Source organism: Colobus angolensis, unplaced genomic scaffold (assembly GCF_000951035.1).
Source record: "Colobus angolensis palliatus isolate OR3802 unplaced genomic scaffold, Cang.pa_1.0 Scaffold622, whole genome shotgun sequence".
NCBI classification, from domain to species: Eukaryota; Metazoa; Chordata; class Mammalia; order Primates; family Cercopithecidae; genus Colobus; species Colobus angolensis.
The window spans coordinates 526,328-545,085 of NW_012119844.1; the positions used below are offsets into that span (position 1 = coordinate 526,328).

The window sequence follows — 18,758 nt, forward strand, 5'->3', positions numbered from 1 at the left end:
TAATTCTGAAAAAAAAACAAAAACAGGTAAGTAGTCTTATTCCCTTGTAGTCTTATTCCCTTTTTGCCTATGAGAAACTGAGGTTCAGAAATGTGCCTAGGTTCTTATAGCTGATTTAAATAAATAGCTGACTTAAATATACAGCTCACGTTTTATAACTACAATAATATCCTTGGGCATCTGAATTTTAAAAAAGGCAATTCGCTTCTTAATGCTGAACTGTTATCTGGAGACTATCAGACACAAGAACCATTACGTCTTAGGACCACTCCAGATTTATGAAAATAAAAGAAACCATGGGAAGACGTCTTATTCTCCTGTTTACTATGGCAGGAAAGTTTACACTAATTTACCTAAAATCAGTCACATATAAAGAACATGGGTTTGAAACACTGATGTATTTCTCAGCATTTCAGGTTGTTCTGGATTGAAGTCTATTAGGATCCTGTTCCTAAATTACCCTGATATTTGTAGAGATATTAAGAGACAGATTTAGCAATATCATTTAGAACTGAGACTCTAGGTTGAGCTTATGCACTTTGGCCCATTGCCAAATGCTGTCAGAGTCAAAACCAGTGAAAAATCCATAATGGCTGCAAACAATTTAACACAGTTCTTAGAAAATTTATCTTTAAAAAACTAGAATCTAACAGTAACAAATTATTGTACCTTAATGTCATTTATTAAGAGGAAACTGGATAATTTTAGTATATATAGAAAATCATTATATCCATAGTTTTGTGGAAGCTGAGAGTGCTGAAACCATCAAGGGGTTAATATTAATATGTTGTGGGAGTTAAGTGAAGAAGATAATTTGGTACAGGTTACGACCTTCAATCAGAATAGGCTTTCAAGAATTGTAGGGGTAAGATAATTCTACCTGTAGTTTTATTAAATTTGAGATGTTTGATTAAATGAGTTATGGTGGCAAGGTAATATGAGTAGGGTGATTATGGGAGCAAAAAAAAGCCAACTGCCTACAAAATTGGAGGACGTTTTCTGAGGCTATAAAGCTAGGAGACAAACATCTACAACATAAAAGGGAATGGGGCTTCTTTATGCTCTCTGATCAAAGCAACTAAAGGCAGGTATGTCCCCAAATAGTTTTTAATTACTGAACTTACCAACCAAGCCAAGAGTCTGTTATTGGAATTTATGTATCTTTTCCCTAAAGGCAAAAAAGGAATTAAAAATAAGACTTAAATTTAATAAATTTATAATTCAATTCTTCTGCATCATGTTTTACATGGTGCCTCATTAATTAAGCCAAATTTAGTGTTTTGCTTCCTGGCAGTCATTTTCTATCCAGGAACTAGCAGACTGAGACCCACATTTGTTCAAATGTGAAGCTGAAAGGGCTGGCTTCAGTTTATCAGTAATCTGTTTTATACAGGGAGCAAAAATCTTTCTCAAGAGTGAGGGCATATTTGTGAATCTTTTGTTTGTTTAATGTTCAAATTTTACAACTTAAAAATTGAGGAAATAAAAATTTCTAAACATTTAAACAATATTTTCAAAATTAATAAAATTGATTAATTCAATCAGCATCTTAGGAATTCCATTAAGTTACAAGTCTTGTACATCAAATCTCTTATAGGCTTCCAACACTTTAAAAGCAGCACAGAACATAACAATGAAAGCAAAATTGGTTATTCCCACACTCAATCAATACAAAAATATTAGCACTGTGGTTTTGCTTCTTTTGTTTTAAAGTACTTCTGTACTGATACTTTGGAAATTTTAATAGTTAATTAAATTTCTTTAATAGTTATGTAACTATTCAGATATATTTCATTTTGGGCGAGTTTTGGCAGTTTGTATGTTTTGAGGAATTGGTCCATTTCATCTGAACTGACAAACTTACACGCACAGAGTTGTATTTCTTTAGGATTCTTTTAATGTCTATGAGGGTTGTAGTGATATTGCCTCTTTTATTCTTGATATTGGTCATTTGAGTCTTCTCTCCTTTTTCTCTTTATCAGTCTTGCTAGATGTTCATCAATTTTTTAAATTAAAAAACTCCATAGCTTTTGGTTTGATTTTACCTATTGTTTCTCTGTTTTCAACTTCATTGAATTCCATTATCTTTATTATATCTTCCTTCTACTTCTTTTTTGTTCTTCTTCTAATTTCTTGAGGTAGGGGCTGAGATTATTGACATCTTTCTTCTTTTCTCATATAAGCATTTAGTGCTATAAATTTCCTCTAAGCATATGCTTTTTATTTTCACTCAGTTTCATTTTCCTTTATACTTCCTTTTAATCTATGGATTATTTAGAAGTATGTTCTTTAATTTCCAAGTAGCTGGAAATTATCTTTTTGTTATTGATGTCTAGTTTGATTTCATTATAATCAGAGAACATATTTGGTATTATTTCAAGTTCTTTTAAAGTTAAGGTTTGTTTTATGACTCAAGATCTTTTCTATTCTGATGAGTATCTCATGAACGTCTGAAAATAATGTGTATTCCGCTGTTGTTGGGTGTCAGAAACTGCTGGTGGATAGTCATTCAGTACTTCTGTACCCTTGCTGGTGTTTTGTTTAGTGGCTCTATGAATTACTGAGAGATGGATGTTGAAGACCCCAACCTTAATTGTAAATCTTTCAATCTGTCCTTTCAGTTCTGGGAGATTTTGCTTCTACTGTTTGAATCTCTGTTATATGGTGCATCTATGTTTAAGATTGTCATGTCTTTTTAGTGAATTGAACCTCTTTATGCCTGTTGTGGTGGAGGAAGAGAAGCATGACTTTTTTCATGGTTTCTGCCTTGAGAAGAGGCAGGTATTGTTAAAATATTTCTGTCATGTTGGGCTAAAGAGAGTCCATTGGCTAAAGAGAGAAGGCTTTTTGAGGGGCTGTATTTTGTCTGTGCCTACTGATGTTTTCGGGTTGCAGGCTTTTATAGCACCCAGGCCAGGTATACAGGAGGCAAGTAAAAAAGCCTGGGAATTCACAGCACTTCCTTGGGTCTAGAGGTCCCTAGCCTGTCTGCCTTCCTTTTTTTTGCACCTTTCAGAGTCTTCTGGTAGATGAGTTAATGTATTTTCTCCAGGTAATTTTTGGTTGTGAGTAGCAGGAAAAATAAAATAAAATGTGTGTACTCCATCTTATCTGGGACTGAAAGTTTGTATTCGTGAATCTTTAAACCTTCAAAGAGTAATTCTACTATTAAATCCTCTAGTCTGGCCAGTTCTGTTATAAGTATACCAGTTTGTGGTGAATGAGAATATGGGGGTATGGGAGGAGTACTGATAGTTGATTTAAAAAAAAAACAAATAAACCTTCCTAAATATGAAAGCAAAAAGAACCAATTATATAAATAAGTCAGAAGTACAAGTGAACTAATTTTTTTGTGGACTAGCTTTCACCAAAACTGTTTCATATTTATAACCAAGTAAAGCCAATATTTTTCTTCTTCTTCTTTTAACTATGTATCTGTATCTAGGCAGTGGGTTTCCACATTTTTTGACTGTGGTTCCCTGAGACAGGCCAACAGATCCCTTGGGTCTATGTCTTTATCTCTACTTTTCAATGGAAAAAATAACTAGGTATACCAATAGACTATTACTCTATAAGTACTGTTGGATATGCATGATTCACAGTATCATTCTTGAAAAATTAGAGGTAAATATGAATCACTACATAGTAGAGGGTAAAGCAAGCAACCTAAAACAAACTAAAATTGATAGTGATGAAGTCTAATGATAACTTATAATGAAAATAAACAGCAGCTAACAACTATAGGTTACTTTTAAAAAAATCTCAACGATGTATCAATACAGCATTCCTCCCGAAAACCATAGAAAACTGGATCATCTATACTTGTGCTTGTGCAATATGAATATGACTGCATTGTCAGGGCTACCTGGGAACCAGGCTGATATGGTTTGGCTGTGTCCCCACCCAAATCTCATCTTGAATTGTACCCCACATGTGATGCGAGGGACCCAGTTGGAAGTAATTGAAGCATGGAGGCAGTTATCTCCATGATGTTCTCATGATAGTGAGTTCTCATGAGATTTGATGGTTTTATAAGGGGCTTTCCCCTCCCCTTCACTCTTGGCTGTCACCATGTGAAGAAAGACATATTTGCTTCTCCTTCTGCCATGATTGTAAGTTTCCTGGGGCCTCCCCAGGCCTGTGGAACTGTGAGTCAATTAAATCTCTTTCCTTTATAATTACCAAGTCTTGGGTATGTCTTTATTAGCAGTGTGAGAATGAACTAATACAGTAAATTGGTGCCAGTAGAGTGGGGTGCTGATATAAGGATACCCAAAAATGTGGAAGTGACTTTGGAACTGGGTAACAGGCAGAGGTTGGAACAGTTTAGAAGACTCGGAAGAAGACAAGAAAACATGGGAAAGTTTGGAACTTCCTAGACACTTGTTGAATGGCTTTGACCAAAATGCTGATAGTGATATGTACAATGAAGTCCAGGCTGAGGTGGTCTCAGATGAAGATGAGAAACTTGTGGGGAACTGGAGCAAAGGTGACTCTTGCTGTGCTTTAGCAAAGAGACTGGTGGCATTTTTCCCCTGCCCTAGAGATCTGTGGAGCTTTGAACTTGAGAGAGATGATTTAGGGTATCTGGTGGAAAAAATTTCTAAGAGCAAGGTGTTCAAGAGGAAGCAGACGATAAAAGTTTGGAAAAGTTACAGCCTGACAGTGCAGTAGAAAAGAAAAACCCATTTTCTGGGGAGAAATTCAAGCCTGCTGCAGAAATTTGCATGAGTCACAAGGAGCTGAATGTTAATCACCAAAACAATGGGGAAAATGTCTCCAGGCGATGTCAGAGACCTTCAGTGGCAGCCCCTCATGTCACAGGCTGGGAGGCTTAGGAGGAAAAAATGGTTTTGTGGGCCAGGTTCAGGATCCCTCTGCTGTGTGCAGCCTAGGGACTTGGTGCCCTGCATCTCAGCCACTCTAGCCATGGCTAAAAGGGGCCAAGGTATAGCTTGGGCTGTGGCTTCAGAGGGTGCAAGCCTCAAGCCTTGGTAGCTTCCATGTGGTGTTGAGCCTGCATGTGCACAGAAGTCAAGAATTGAGGTCTGAGAACCTCTGCCTGTATTTCAGAGGATGTATGGAAATGCCTGGGTGTCTAGGCAGAAGTTTGCTGCAGGGGTGGAGCCCTCACTGAGAACCTCTGCTAGGACAGTGCAGAAGGGAAATGTGGGTTCAGAGCCCCCACACAGTCTACACTGGGGCACTGCCTAGTAGAGCTATGAGAAGAGGGCCACCATTCTCCAGAACCCAGAATGGCAGATCTACCAACAGCTTGCACTATGCTCCTGGAAAAGCTGCAAGCACTCAATGCCAGTCCATGAAAGCAGTCAGGAGGGGGGCTGTACCCTGCAAAGCCACAGGGGCAGAGTTGCCCAATGCTGTGGGACCCCACCTCTTGCATCAGTGTGACCTGGATGTGAGACATGGAGTCAAAGGAGATCATTTTGGAGCTTTAAGATTTGACTGCCCTGCTGGATTTCAGACTTGCATGTGGCCTGTAGCCCCTTCGTTCTGGCCAATTTCTCCCATTTGGAATGGGTGTACTTACCTAATGCCTTTGCCCCCATTTTATCTGGGCAATAACTAACTTGCTTTTGATTCTACAGGGTCCTAGGCAGAAGGGACTTGCCTTGTCTCAGATCAGACTTTGGACTTGGACTTTTGAGTTAATGCTGGAATGAGTTAAGACTTTGGGGGACTGCTGGGAAGTTATTCTGTTTTGAAATGTGAGGACATGAAATTTGGGAGGGGCTGAGGGCGTAATGATATGGTTTGGCTGTGTTCCCACCCAAATCTCATCTTGAATTATAGTTCCCACAATCCCCATGTATTATGGGAGGGTTCCAGTAGGAGGTAATTGAATCATGGGAGTGGTTACCTCCATGCTGTTCTCATGATAGTGATTTATCACGAGAGCTGATGGCTTTATAAGGGGCTTCCCCTCTCCCACTTTGCTCTGCACTTTTCCTTGCTGTCACCATGTGAAGAAGGATGTGTTTGCTTCCTCTTCTGCCATGATTGTAAGTTTCCTGAGGCCTCGCCAGCCCTGTGGAACTGTGAGTCAATTAAACCTCTTTCCTTTATAAATTACCCAGTCTTGGGTATGTCCTCATAGCAGTGTAAGAATGAATTAAAACACAGGCATACTGAAAAAATACTAAATTAGAAGATTCAATAAATTCTATGAATGTATTATTTTATGATTATTCCATTTGTAACCTTTTAAACTCATTTAGTAGGTTACTAGTAAGCAATATCTAGTCACAAGTGAAAATGGAAGTATGTGATGTGTTATTTGCCCATAAGAATCAAAGAAAGGACTGTCACCTCTGGGTCAGACCTCAGTCATCAGAGCCCTTTGCCAAGGATGGCCTGTATTTTGGGAATCACTGCTGTAGGGAAGCAGACCACTGGGAAACACTTTTCATAGTGCAGACTGTTCCCATGTAGGGCTTTGCAAATGCTATTATGAAACATTTTAGAAATAATAAAGTCATCCATAGGAATCAGAGAATATACAAATGAATATGATAATATTTAGTGTACTGTTATACTCCACCATGTCTAAATGTACCTTGATTGGAAGAAACATCATGTCATTCTGTACTACAGCTGTCTTCTGGGTGAATAAAGTCAAAACGGAGAGAATTGGTTGTTATAAACAAGTGTTGGCTTAGAGGTGGCTTCTTTGCCACTAAAATAACTGATCTCTTCTTTAAATTACTTTTATCCTGAAATAATGCAGCTAAGTCAGGCAGCCATTAGACAAACCAACCTTTATAACTTCAGGTAAATTTAATTATGAATGTTTATATGTTAATAATATCACAGATTTTCCATTATTGTGATAATAATAGCTCTGTCTTCCCTAATAGATGATAAAATTCTTATGAGCAGAAATGGCTTTAGTCACAGAAAGCTGTGAATTTTGGAGTCAGGCTGCTTGGACTCATTTCTAAACTCTGCTATTTTCTAGCTCTTTAAGGTAAGCTCTGTGTTCCAGTTCCTTTCAGTTCTGCAGAATAGAAATAATGATATCAACCTCATAGGATCATTTTGAAGATTCCAAGAGATACTGTATTTAAGTTCTTAGCATAGGAGCTTAGTAAGTAATCAGTAAATGTTAGCTATTAGTAATATTAGCAGTGGAAATATTATAGGGATACCTCCTTTTACTGTGCTTCAATTTATTCTTTGAAGATTGCAATTGTTACAAATGGAAGGTTCTGGCAATCTTGTGCTGAATGAGTCTATTGGTACAATTTTTCCAATAGCCTGTGCTCATTTCATGTCTCTGTATCATATTTTGGTAATTCTCACAATATTTAAAACTTTTTCATTATTATCATATCTGTTATGGTGATCTGTGATCAGTGATCATTGATGTTACTACTGTAATTATTTTGGGGTGCCATGAAAAACAGTACACTAAATAACACATTTTCAGTATAGATGAAACAGCCTTATAGTGGAAGATGATGCTATCTAGGACTTTCACAGCTAGAGAGGAGAAGTCAATGCCTTGCTTCAAAGCTTCAAAAGACAGGCTGACACAGAAGAAAACAGAAGAAAGTTTAAGTGGTCTGGATAGAAGATCAAAACCAGCCACAACATTCCCTTATACCACAGCCTAATCCAGGGCAAGGCCCTAACTCTCTTCAATTCTATGAAGGCTGAGAGAGGTAAGGAAGCTGCAGAAGCAAAGTTGGAAGCTAGCAGAGGTTGGTTCTTGAGGATTAAAGAAAGAAGCCATGTAAGACAATAGACTTAAAAAATGTTGTGTCTGTTTTTACTGTTCTACTAATGGGCTGTTCTCCCATCCCTTTTCCTCTCCTCAGGCTTCTCTATTCCCTGAGAAACAACAGCATTAAAATTAGGCCAATTAATTAACCTTACAATGGCCTCTAAGTGTTCAAGTGAAAGGAAGAGTCACATATCTCTCACTTTAAATCAAAGCTAGACATGATTAAGCTTAGTGAGGAAGGCATGTCAAAAGCCAAGATACACCGAAAGCAAGGCCTCTAATACAAAAATGATAGGAAAATGAAACAGCCTTATTGCTGATAGGGAGAAAGTTTGAGTGGTCTGGATAGAAGATCAAACCAGCCATAACATTCCCTTAAACCAAAGCCTAATCCAGAGCAAGGCCCTAACTCTCTTCAATTCTATGAAGGATCAGAGAGGTAAGGAAGCTACAGAAGAAAAGTTGGAAGCTAGCAGAGGCTGGTTTATGAGGTTTAAGAAAAGAAGCCATCTCCATAACAAAAAAGTGCAAGGTGAAGTAAAAAGTGGTGATGGAGAGGCTGCAGCAAGTTATCCAGAAGATCTAGCTAAGATCATTGATGAAGATGGCTACACTAAACAACAGAATTTTCAATACAGAAGAAATGCCTTACAGTGGAAGAAGATGCCATCTAGGACTTTCATAGCTTGAGAGAAGTCAATGCTTAGATTCAAACCATAAAACAGGCTGACTCTCTTGTTAGGGGCTAACAGAGCTGATGACTTTAACTTGAAGCCAATGCTCATTTACCATTCTGAAAATCCTAGGGCCCTTGAGAATGATGCTAAATTAACTCTGCCTGTACTTCATAAATAAAGCCTGGAAAACAGCACATCTATTTATAGCATGGTTTTCTGAATATTTTAAGCCTATAATTGGAACCTACTGCTCAGAAAAAAAGATTCCTTTCAAAATATTACTGCTCATTGACAATGTACCCGGTCAACCAAGAGCTCTGTTGGAGATGTACAAGGTTAATGTTGTTTTCATGTTTGCTAATATACCAGCCATTCAGCTGCCCATGGATCATGGAGTAATTTCAAATTTCAAGTCTTATTATTTAAGAAATACATTTTGTGAGGCTATCGCTGCCATAGATCGTGATTCCTCTGATGGATCTGGGCAAGTGAAAACCTTGTCAAAAGAATTCACTATTCTAGATTCCATTAAGAACATTTGTGATTCACGGGACGAGGTCAAACTATCAAGATTAACAAGAATTTAGAAGAAATTGGATCCAACCCTCCTGGATGACTTTGAGGGGTTCAAAACTTTAGTGGAGGAAGTCACTGCAGATCTTGTGGAAATAACAAGAGAACTAGAATTGGAAGTACAGCCTGACCCCAATTTTGAATGAAGTTCTACTGTGGGTATAATGCTGTTAAATAGCATCTCATGCTGCTAATAAATCTTTTGTGAAAGGAAGCGTAAATTGATAGAGCAAACTTTGTCATTTTGTTTTAAGAAATTGTCATAACCACCCCAACTTTCAGCTACCACCACCCTGATTAGTCAGCAGACATCAATATTGAGGCAAAACCCTCCACCAGCAAAAAAAAAAACAAAAAAAAAACACGCACAATAATAACTTGCCGAAGGCTCACATAATCATTAGCATATTTTAGCAATATTTTCTTTTTTTTTTTTTTTTTCTTTTTTTGAGACAGAGTCTTGCTCTGTCGCCCAGACTGGAGATATACCACTGCACTTAGACTGGGATTTACACATGGCTGCCACTACTACAACTATTGTTATGTTTCTGTTAAATTATCCTATTTTTTGAGGGGCAATATAGTATGCTAAGAGCCAGACTGCAAATGTTCAAATCCTAGCTCTACCACATAACTACCTAATTAATCCATGTGCCTCAGCTTTCTAGTCTGTAAAATGAGGATAACACCAGCAACTGAGCTTCCTCACAGCATTATGAGATTTAAATAAGATAGTATTTGTAATCAGAATAGTATTTTCATAATATTTACTTGCTAAATTTTAAAAAATAATAATGTTTTTTAACCCCCTCTTCCCTCCATCAAAAAGAGCCACAAAACCTCACACATTGGCCAGAGTGGCTGAAAGTACTTATCAGACATAAAACAATTGAATGTTTGCAGTTATATCCTAAAAAAACAAAGACAGGCCACCCAAATGTTTGAATGTCATGAAAGGAATTATCCAGATTTTTGAACACATACTAAAAGTCTGTTTTTAATCATCCAAAATTACATCAGTCTTCAGTTTATGAAAGTATACCTACATACTGCTTGAATCTATAATCCAATTTTACTTGTTCTGGCATCTCAGGCATGTAGACTTAAAATAAATGACTATTATTATTATCACTACTATTTTTAGAGACAGTGTCTCACTCTGTAATCCAGGCTGGAGTACAGTGGTGCAAACATGGCTCACTGTAGCCTAGACCTTCCAGGCTCCAGTGATTCTCTTGCCTTAGTCCCCCAAGTCGCTGGGACTATAGGTGCATGCTACCACATCCAGCTAATTTTTGTATATTTTGTAGAGATGGGGTTTTGCCATGTTGTCCAGGTTGGTCTCAAACTCCTGAGTTCAGGCAATCCACCCGCCTTGGCCTCCCAAAGTGCTGGGATTACAGGCATGAGCCACCATGCTCGGCCTAAGTAATTATTTTGTATATGAATTTAGTTTAGCAGCTTTAACGTGAGAGCAAGTTGTCATATGCACATCATATTGGGGAAAAATAAGTCACACAAGATTTAAAGATGAGATTCAGAATAATTCAGCTATTCTTTAAAGACTTTTCTTACCAAATCTGAATTTCACACACACACATACACACACACACACACACACACACACACACACACACACACACACACCACACACAAACTTCTGTCTGCCTTTTCTTCATGTACTCTCAGGTTAGATGAGGGTTTTGGCAGCTAACAGCTTCCACATTTTCAGACAGAATCAGTAAGTAGGTAAAATAAAGTTATGCTCTTTTGAAAAATGTCATAACATGCTTGGCTGATGGGCATATTGGGACCTTTGTAATGAGATGGCAGGGAAAGGAAGCAAGCAAGAATTAGCTGGAACTGAAGTTTTCAGCTGGAGTGAATGAGGTAGGGTAGGGAATGTGAGGCAGCTAACCCTGTTGCACTGTTGGCCCCTGTGGGGTTGGCTTGGGAGATAGAGGGGGCTTTTTTTGCAGGTTGAAGACACTGAGAAAGTCACTGAAGTTCTTGTCAAATTTACTCACTCACTCATTAATTCACTTACTCATAACATTTTTATTGAGAGCTTATAAGGTACTACATTTGTACTAGGTGCTGAAATATAGTACTGAACAAAATGGAGAAATTGTTCCTGCTTATCATCATGAACATGGGCATACCTGTCCTACCATGTACAGGAGAGAAAGACACTAAGCAGATGTTCACATAAATATATCATTTAAAATCTCAACAAAGGTTTGAAGAAAAACTACTGGATGATAAGAGAAAATAGGAGAACTGATTTATTTCAGATGGTAGTGGTCAGGGAAGATCTCCTTGTGATTTCAGGTTTAGATAGGCAGGAATTCTTGGGAGAAAAAAGAGATAAAAACATTCTCTGTAGCAGGAATAGCATGTTGAAAAGGAAAGTGGTGGCAAAGAGATGGTCAATGACTAGGGTAGCTACAGCACTGTGAATACTTTCCTTTTAAATAAGTTTAAGAAAAATATATATACACTAGAATATCAGATATGTGGAATTAATAAAACACATATTTTATAATCCCATACACTTCTAAATCTTCATGATAAGATAATGAGTTGAACCCTGAAGCCAAACAATATTTGTCTTGCTTTGTGTATTTTCACTGGGCTGTTTTCCACAACAGAACAGTGAAGATTATACTCTAGGTGTGCTTATAAGGCATACTATATGCATGCATGCACACACCCCTTTACTTTGCTGTTTAAGGGGATTTGATGATGATATTATCTTGCTATTAAATTTATACTAAATTTTCTCTAACTTTTAACTCAAAATCTTTAGATTACATAGAGCTAGTATTACAGCAGAGATAGAAGCCTATGAAATGCAGTCTCAATCTTCATAGTCCTCTTCCACTTAAGTCCTATTCCGTTAAACATGGCCATGTTATCCAAAAGAGCAACTGGCAAAAATGAAGATTAGTGCTTCATCATGAAAGCGATTAGATTACAGATTGATACTGACATTGTGTTTTCAGGAAAATTTACCATAAGAAAAAAGCCTTTCATTTTTAAATAAACGTGTATAAACAGGTAAAAATAAAACAGAAATTCCTGTGAAATATAAAAAGTTATTATTTAAGCATATGTTGTTTTGTCTCCAAGGTCCAAGCATTGTTAACTATAATATTCTGTTGCCCCAGCAATAGATCAAGCTAAATAACTATTTGTGTTTTATAACAGTGGCAGCTCAGTATGTTTCCCCTAACTTAATAAATAGTAATATAAAGCAAAATACAATCAATCCAGGTACTGAAAACATTATTAACATCAACATATGAGGACACATGTCTTTTCAAGTCAAGCTTTTCAAAATGCACTCATTTATTCATTAAAGCACAAATTCCTCTGTATACGGAATGTGTACCATGCACGAAGCAATAGGATAGAGTGTGGAAAGACCCCTGGAGTAGGTGATTTGGGTTCTAGTCCTGACTATAGTACTTACATTTTTTTTGCAACACAGCTTTTGTAAATCATTTCTGAGTCTGGGTTTTGTTATTTGCACATAGGGTTGTTGTGAAGTTCAAAAGACATATTAAATGTGGAAACTCCCTTGCTAACTGTGAAAGCACTAAGTAAGTGCAAGGTGAGATCCTCAAGGAAACTCAAGAGCCTACTAAAAACCCCACCGATTAGAGTTCTCTTTTTTAGAACATTGGTTATAGATATCCAACATGCACTTGGGGGTTAGCGATATTTTCTTCTTCTAAACCTGATAAATGAGTTAGGAAGCACCCAGCCTTCTACTCTGGAATTGGTGTATCAGCATTACAGGGGAAGATCTCCCCCAAAGTTAACAATATTCCTTACTCTATCCTGGTCCTCTGTCAAAAATTAGTTGAGATAGATATCATCTATCTGGGAAATACCATGTTACAGATTCAAGACATACAATAAAAACAGGAGGCAAAAGTGGACTCTGATTTCTCTCTTAGAACAAATTTCTAGAGGTGAAGTTAGTAGACCAGATTCTTGATATACATAACTAAATAATGTCCTTCAGAGAGGTGGTAACAATTTATACTCCTCAAAAATATTCGCAATATTCCTACCAGTTTGGCTCACCTTTTACTGTCTTTCCTAATTTAATACCTCATAATTCACAAGACTTAACTACTTTCCTTCCCCACACAGTGTAACATCTGTCAGGATATGCATTACAGAATGGAACAGGCTGAGTATTTAAATGTGCCTTCAATGGCTCACTACTCTCAGGATAAATCCAAACTTTTAATAATTTGTATACTCTGAGTCAAAGTGATGATCTCTTCTTCCTTCTCTAGGTTCATCTCACTACCAACTACCCTCTCGAATAGGCCATTTGTCCCTCATCTTCAAACTTTTGTTCAGGGTATTACTTATGACTGGAACACCAGATTCTAGAAGAAGCTCAGTGCTCATACAGCTCTTCTGAATAGTGGTAATAACAAAAGTGGTCCCCTTTCAAACAACTAAGAGTGCTGATTTCAGGCTGACTCTGAATGTCTAGGGAAAAAAATAATAATTCAATAGATAGTCATTCAATGGAGCAGATTCTGACACAGGCACTAGTGTCTTAGAAAGAGACTTGAGAGTATGTAACTGGGGAGAAGGGAGGATAAAGAATGAGGCACCTAGGAGTGCTAATGACACTACAGTCCAAATAAAAACATTTTTCTACACTCTAGTTTTATGAAAGAGCTATAGAATAAGTAGATGATTTAAGAGATTTGCTCAGAGAAACAACTTAATTGTAAGTTATTAAATCTTTCACATTTTGAATGCCTAGATGGTATACCTTCTACAGCAGGAGCAGATTAAATGTTTTTTGATATTTTAAGCATTAAGCACAGTAATTCTAATTACTTAAAAACTTGCAGTCCATGTTTTTCAAGGGCTCCAAGTAAGAAGCTATAGTTCCAGTGACACAACAAACTCCTTTTAACCAAAATGGTTTAAAATGTATAATTTTGTGGAATGAATGTTCTGCTGACATGATTCTCAGCTTCCATATGGCCATTATCCTAGTTTCTCATCATCCATATGGCCTGGACTTAATGGCCCTGCTTTTGATCTCTCAAATGATGCTCTGCACTAGAGAGATCCAACAGGCCGATTTGATCATGCAAGTTCCCAGTTCAAAATTATTCAATAGCTCTTTATTACTGCAGGAAAGAACCTAAGCACTTTATCATACAATTCCTGATCTAACCTTTACCTATGTCTCCAGGCCCATCTACTACCCCTTCCTCATGCCATTTCCTCCAATTGGTAATAAACCAGCAATTAAAAGCCACACGAAATCCTTGGAACATGCCACATTCTCATACATTTGTAGTGCACCTGCATATGCCTTCACACTAAAATACTGCTACTCATATTTTATTCTTCATTCAAATGCTCCCCACTCTGAAGCCTTTTCTCACTTCCCCTAAAGACTAAGGCTCTATTTCTCCTATGTTCCTCTTCTACTTTCTGCACCCACCCATTACAACAGTTAAGTTATACTGGGACTCTCAGCATGTCTTTCTCCCCATATAATGGTGTGTCATGTCTTTCCATTTTACCTCTAGCCCTCCTCTCCATGTCTAGCAAATAATAGATGCTCATTTTTCAAATGGAATCATGACTATATTAAAATTGTATCTTTAATGTTGAATTTTGCAGCTATCTGTGCATTGCATAGTATCACACTGATGATTAATCAGCTATTTATTATTGTTCTCCATCAATTTTGTGCATATTAAGTTATCCCATTAAAAATCCAACTTGCTATAACTATGGACTCATTGAACACATAAACTTAGGAAAATAATCAATTACCCATCATTTTTTAAGGGTATAAACTTTAAAGTTAGGCTCTTTTGTGAAAATCTAATAAAAGGATAAAAATAACCTAGACTTTACCCAAAGGAGTCACTTGCCAGTCTCTCAACAAAAACTGTATCAAAGAGTCTTTGAAATTTTACTTACATGGTATAGTGTGGTCTCTGGCACAGGAGTGCCCATGATGTCTTGTCTCAGTGCATCCATTTGTAAACCAGGTAGCAATGAATAGTGAGTTGGGCTATTACTCTTATCACCCTTCTTTTTTGACTTCTTCCCTGTGTCCTTTTTGCTGTTTCTCTGAAACATGTATTCTTCTTGAGCAATCTTTTCATTGCTCATATACCGAAGTAGAGAGTTTTCTACATAAAAAGAGATAAATACACCAATGTAAATACACAAATACACCAAATTTACTATTCTTTCTCAATTGTGCTATTATTAGGTTGGCGCAAAAATAACTGTGGTTTTCCCATTCCTTTTAATTGCAAGAACCGCAATTACTTTTGCCCCAACCTAATATATTTCATTTCAGAACTTTAACCTTATTTAATTTATAAAATATGTAGTGAAATATGGTATATCTTAATTATTTGGTATGATAAGACAATTAAAAGTAGGCAGTCGATAGATTATTTCTCCAAGTTTTAGCTTTGGACCAACTACATTAGAATCATCTCTGGAACTTGAATCAGAAGTTCTAGGTGTGTGGCTTATAAAATTTGTAACAAGCTTCCTCACGGGGATTTTGCCAAAGCCTGATAACAAACACCGGCCTGTGGTATGCAAGGTAGCATGCTTGGAGAAGTTGAGGGCCCACATTAAGAACCAACAGTCAGGAAATTTCATTCAGGAATTCTATGCTTAAATTGGTAGTCAGCACTTAGTACTTCACATGGTCCCCCTCCCCACCAACAAAAGTCACTGAAATAAGAAGTCCCAAAACAGTGACTCTGAGATAGCATGTGATAAGCATTTCTCTTTTGTATTTTTCTTGATTTATTCTATAGAACAAATTAGATTAGAAATTGAAGATTGGAAAATGGAGTGAATACACAGATATAAAGGAATCTGTCAATGTTTCTGTATTTATCAACATTTTCAGAAATGCTCACTCCATAAAACAAGTATTAAGAAGACTAATGAACCAGATATTCATGCTTGCTTTTCCATATGGTCTGCGGATCTGTGCAGTAATAAAATAAATTCTGTAAACTGGCTAGAAGTAACAAGAAAATGGGTCAAACATATCATGAAGGAAGCTTAGTGAACTTACATTCTATGAATAGTTTTTTGTTTTGATTTGTTTTATTTTCCACCTGTGACCTTACGGCTCTGTACTTCAGAAAGTGGAAGTAGCAGCATGACCCACTGGGCTCACCACACCCACACTTGATCAAATCCTATTTAGTAGGGAAACTTTCAGTTGCTTTCTATTGCTTATCTCTATAGCAGGATAAGTGAACATAAAAACTTACTTTTGGTAGATCCTTCAAGAGTAGCCCACCCCCACGTAAGAAGATAACTCTGAACAGCAAACAGAACAGGAAAAAAAAAGCAAAGTTTTTTTTTTTTTTTTTTCCTATTTCTACATGGTTTTTGTTAGAAGTCACTGGCCCAGTTTCCATTCGCGTTTAACCCATGTGCTTCAATGCTCATTTTTAGGTTGATTCCATACAAAATTGGTGAGGTTGCATTGCAGACCAATGAGGACTGATGATAAACTCTTCCTATTCACTGAACTTATTTTATGCAGTTTCACACTTCCGACCTTGTGTTTCAAATATTAACTTTCAAGTAACAATCAGATATTTACTTTTAACACCGTACTTATGTACCTGGAATCCCTTAGAAGGCATTCAGAGACAATATCTGTTTAATAATGGGTCAAGATAGTCAAATGTTGGTCTTACTTGGTTTTGTTGCATAATAAAGTCAATGATAGAATAAGTTTTCCACAGAAGCCATAACAATCTATTTATAGAATATTTAAATTTGCTTATTGTTCAAACAACCCAGCCTACACTGAAATTCTAGAACACTTACCTCTTCTACTATCTCTCTTCATCTTATTTGGATCTTCATAGTCCCCCACCCAATTATATTCCACTGGCATAGATATAGGTCGTAGCTTCCCTAAACACAGAGAACAAAGTTCACATCACATTGTTTTTCTTCCCCATGTCTGCTCAAACTTACACTGATTTTTAGCTAAGGTCTACCAAACACACTCACTCTTATGCAACATTATGGCTGGCATTTGTGTAGATGGAGAAAATGTGTTTTGAGCCAGAAGGTGAAACTGCCTATTGGCCAGGTGATTAAGCAAACTTAAGGTACTTTTTATAAACAATAATTAATAGCCTAGGTTAGCTCTCTTAGGAACCCCAGACTTTAAGGGTATAGTTTTTTTTTTTTTTACAAAGAAGATAATCATATAAGTGATTTTACTCAGTACCTGGATCTCTATCTTACTTCCTAGTGCCCAAGTGTCTATATCTTGATAGCCAACCTCCAAGATGGTAGCTTTCTGTGTTTAACCTGACTACCAGTCATTAACCCACTGTTTCATGTTGGAACACCACAAGAATAACTTTTTATCTTTGCTGCTTCCTATCTCCTATCACCATACATTTTGGACACCACCATGTCTCAAAAATATGATTAGATTCTCTTTCATGTCCTATAGCTGAGTCTGCTGCTAAGCATCTCTTTTGCTACAGTAAGCCTGTCCAGTATATAGATCAAAGTAATCACAGCTTTGATGTGTCCCATTTCCCCCTGGGTCTGTATCCTTACTAAACAGCATTTCACTTCAGCAAGGATAACTCATGGCAAAGACTTCAATAATAACTTTTATTTTGGTGAGGCTGCAGTATATTACTTCTGTTCCACTTGAAATTCCTGAAGCCTAAAACGGCCAAAGAAAATAATTCAAAAGTTTTAACAGGATACCTAGCACAATGCCTGGCATGAAATAGTTGCTTACTGAATTTCTAGTGAATGAAAAGCAGAGACTCACACAGGACTGGATCGTACAAATAATAATGGTTATTATGATTATGATAATAGTACAAACATTTATATGTCATTTGCCATATACCACATAGTAACAGTTTTATAAGGATTAAATTGTTTACCCTTGATAATTCAGAGAAATATACTATCATTATCCTCATTTTAACTGATGAGGAAACTAAGTTTATATAACTTTCCCAAGGACATATACCTGTTAAGTACATAGTATCAGGATTCAAACCCAGGCACTCACACTTACTTCTGTCATAATTTTTGGTGACTTCAATATCCACCCTCTGAGAGTCTGGTCTTTCAGTTTCTTGAGGTTCTCTCTCACACTCATTCCTATGGTCATATGCTTAGTCTCATCAGCAAAGGCTGCAATCCCTTTAAATATCCAACTTACCAACTACCACCTTTTGTATTTCTGGCACACTACCTACAGTACTCCAAGTCCAACAATTCTTCCTCCTTTAATGTATTAATACCTATCATACCACTTTTCAGTATCTATCAGTTGCCTTCTGTCCCTGAAACTTCCCTCCTTGTCCAACTAAATTTTATGATTATTATAATCATTCAGTATGTTTTAAAAAATTCTGTTAGGAGAATTCTAATTCTGTTCTTAAGGAAAATGTATCAATCTTATGGCTTCTTATTGTTAACACTGATACAGTTTAGTCTGTTTTGCTAAGCTCTTTTAAAAGATTAACGAGACATGATAAAATTATTAATGAGCCAAAAATGTAGTATTTATTTAATGGTTTCCTTTTAAGGTATGCAAACAACTTTGTAAATGATCACCTAATATTCCAAATTCTCCATCAGTATATCTCTGCTCTTTTACACAGAGGGAATTTGAGTGAGATGATCTGAGGCAGGATAGGTAGTCAAGGAAGTAAACATGT

At 36.9% G+C, this 18,758-nt stretch overlaps 1 protein-coding gene across 4 annotated transcripts in view; it reads right to left on the reverse strand.

Moving 5' to 3' along the window:
* CNKSR2 (connector enhancer of kinase suppressor of Ras 2) overlaps window positions 1-18,758 on the reverse strand; it is a 292,795-nt gene that overhangs the window by 80,552 nt on the left and 193,485 nt on the right. For 3 of the 4 annotated variants that reach the window (XM_011963746.1, XM_011963749.1, XM_011963748.1), the window contains 2 exons: window positions 16,879-16,968; window positions 14,980-15,194 (listed from right to left, as the gene is read on the reverse strand). In XM_011963746.1, the coding sequence (XP_011819136.1) occupies window positions 14,980-15,194; window positions 16,879-16,968 (305 nt within the window). The remainder of the gene's footprint in view (window positions 1-14,979; window positions 15,195-16,878; window positions 16,969-18,758) is intronic. The other variant, XM_011963747.1, reaches the window with a different exon arrangement.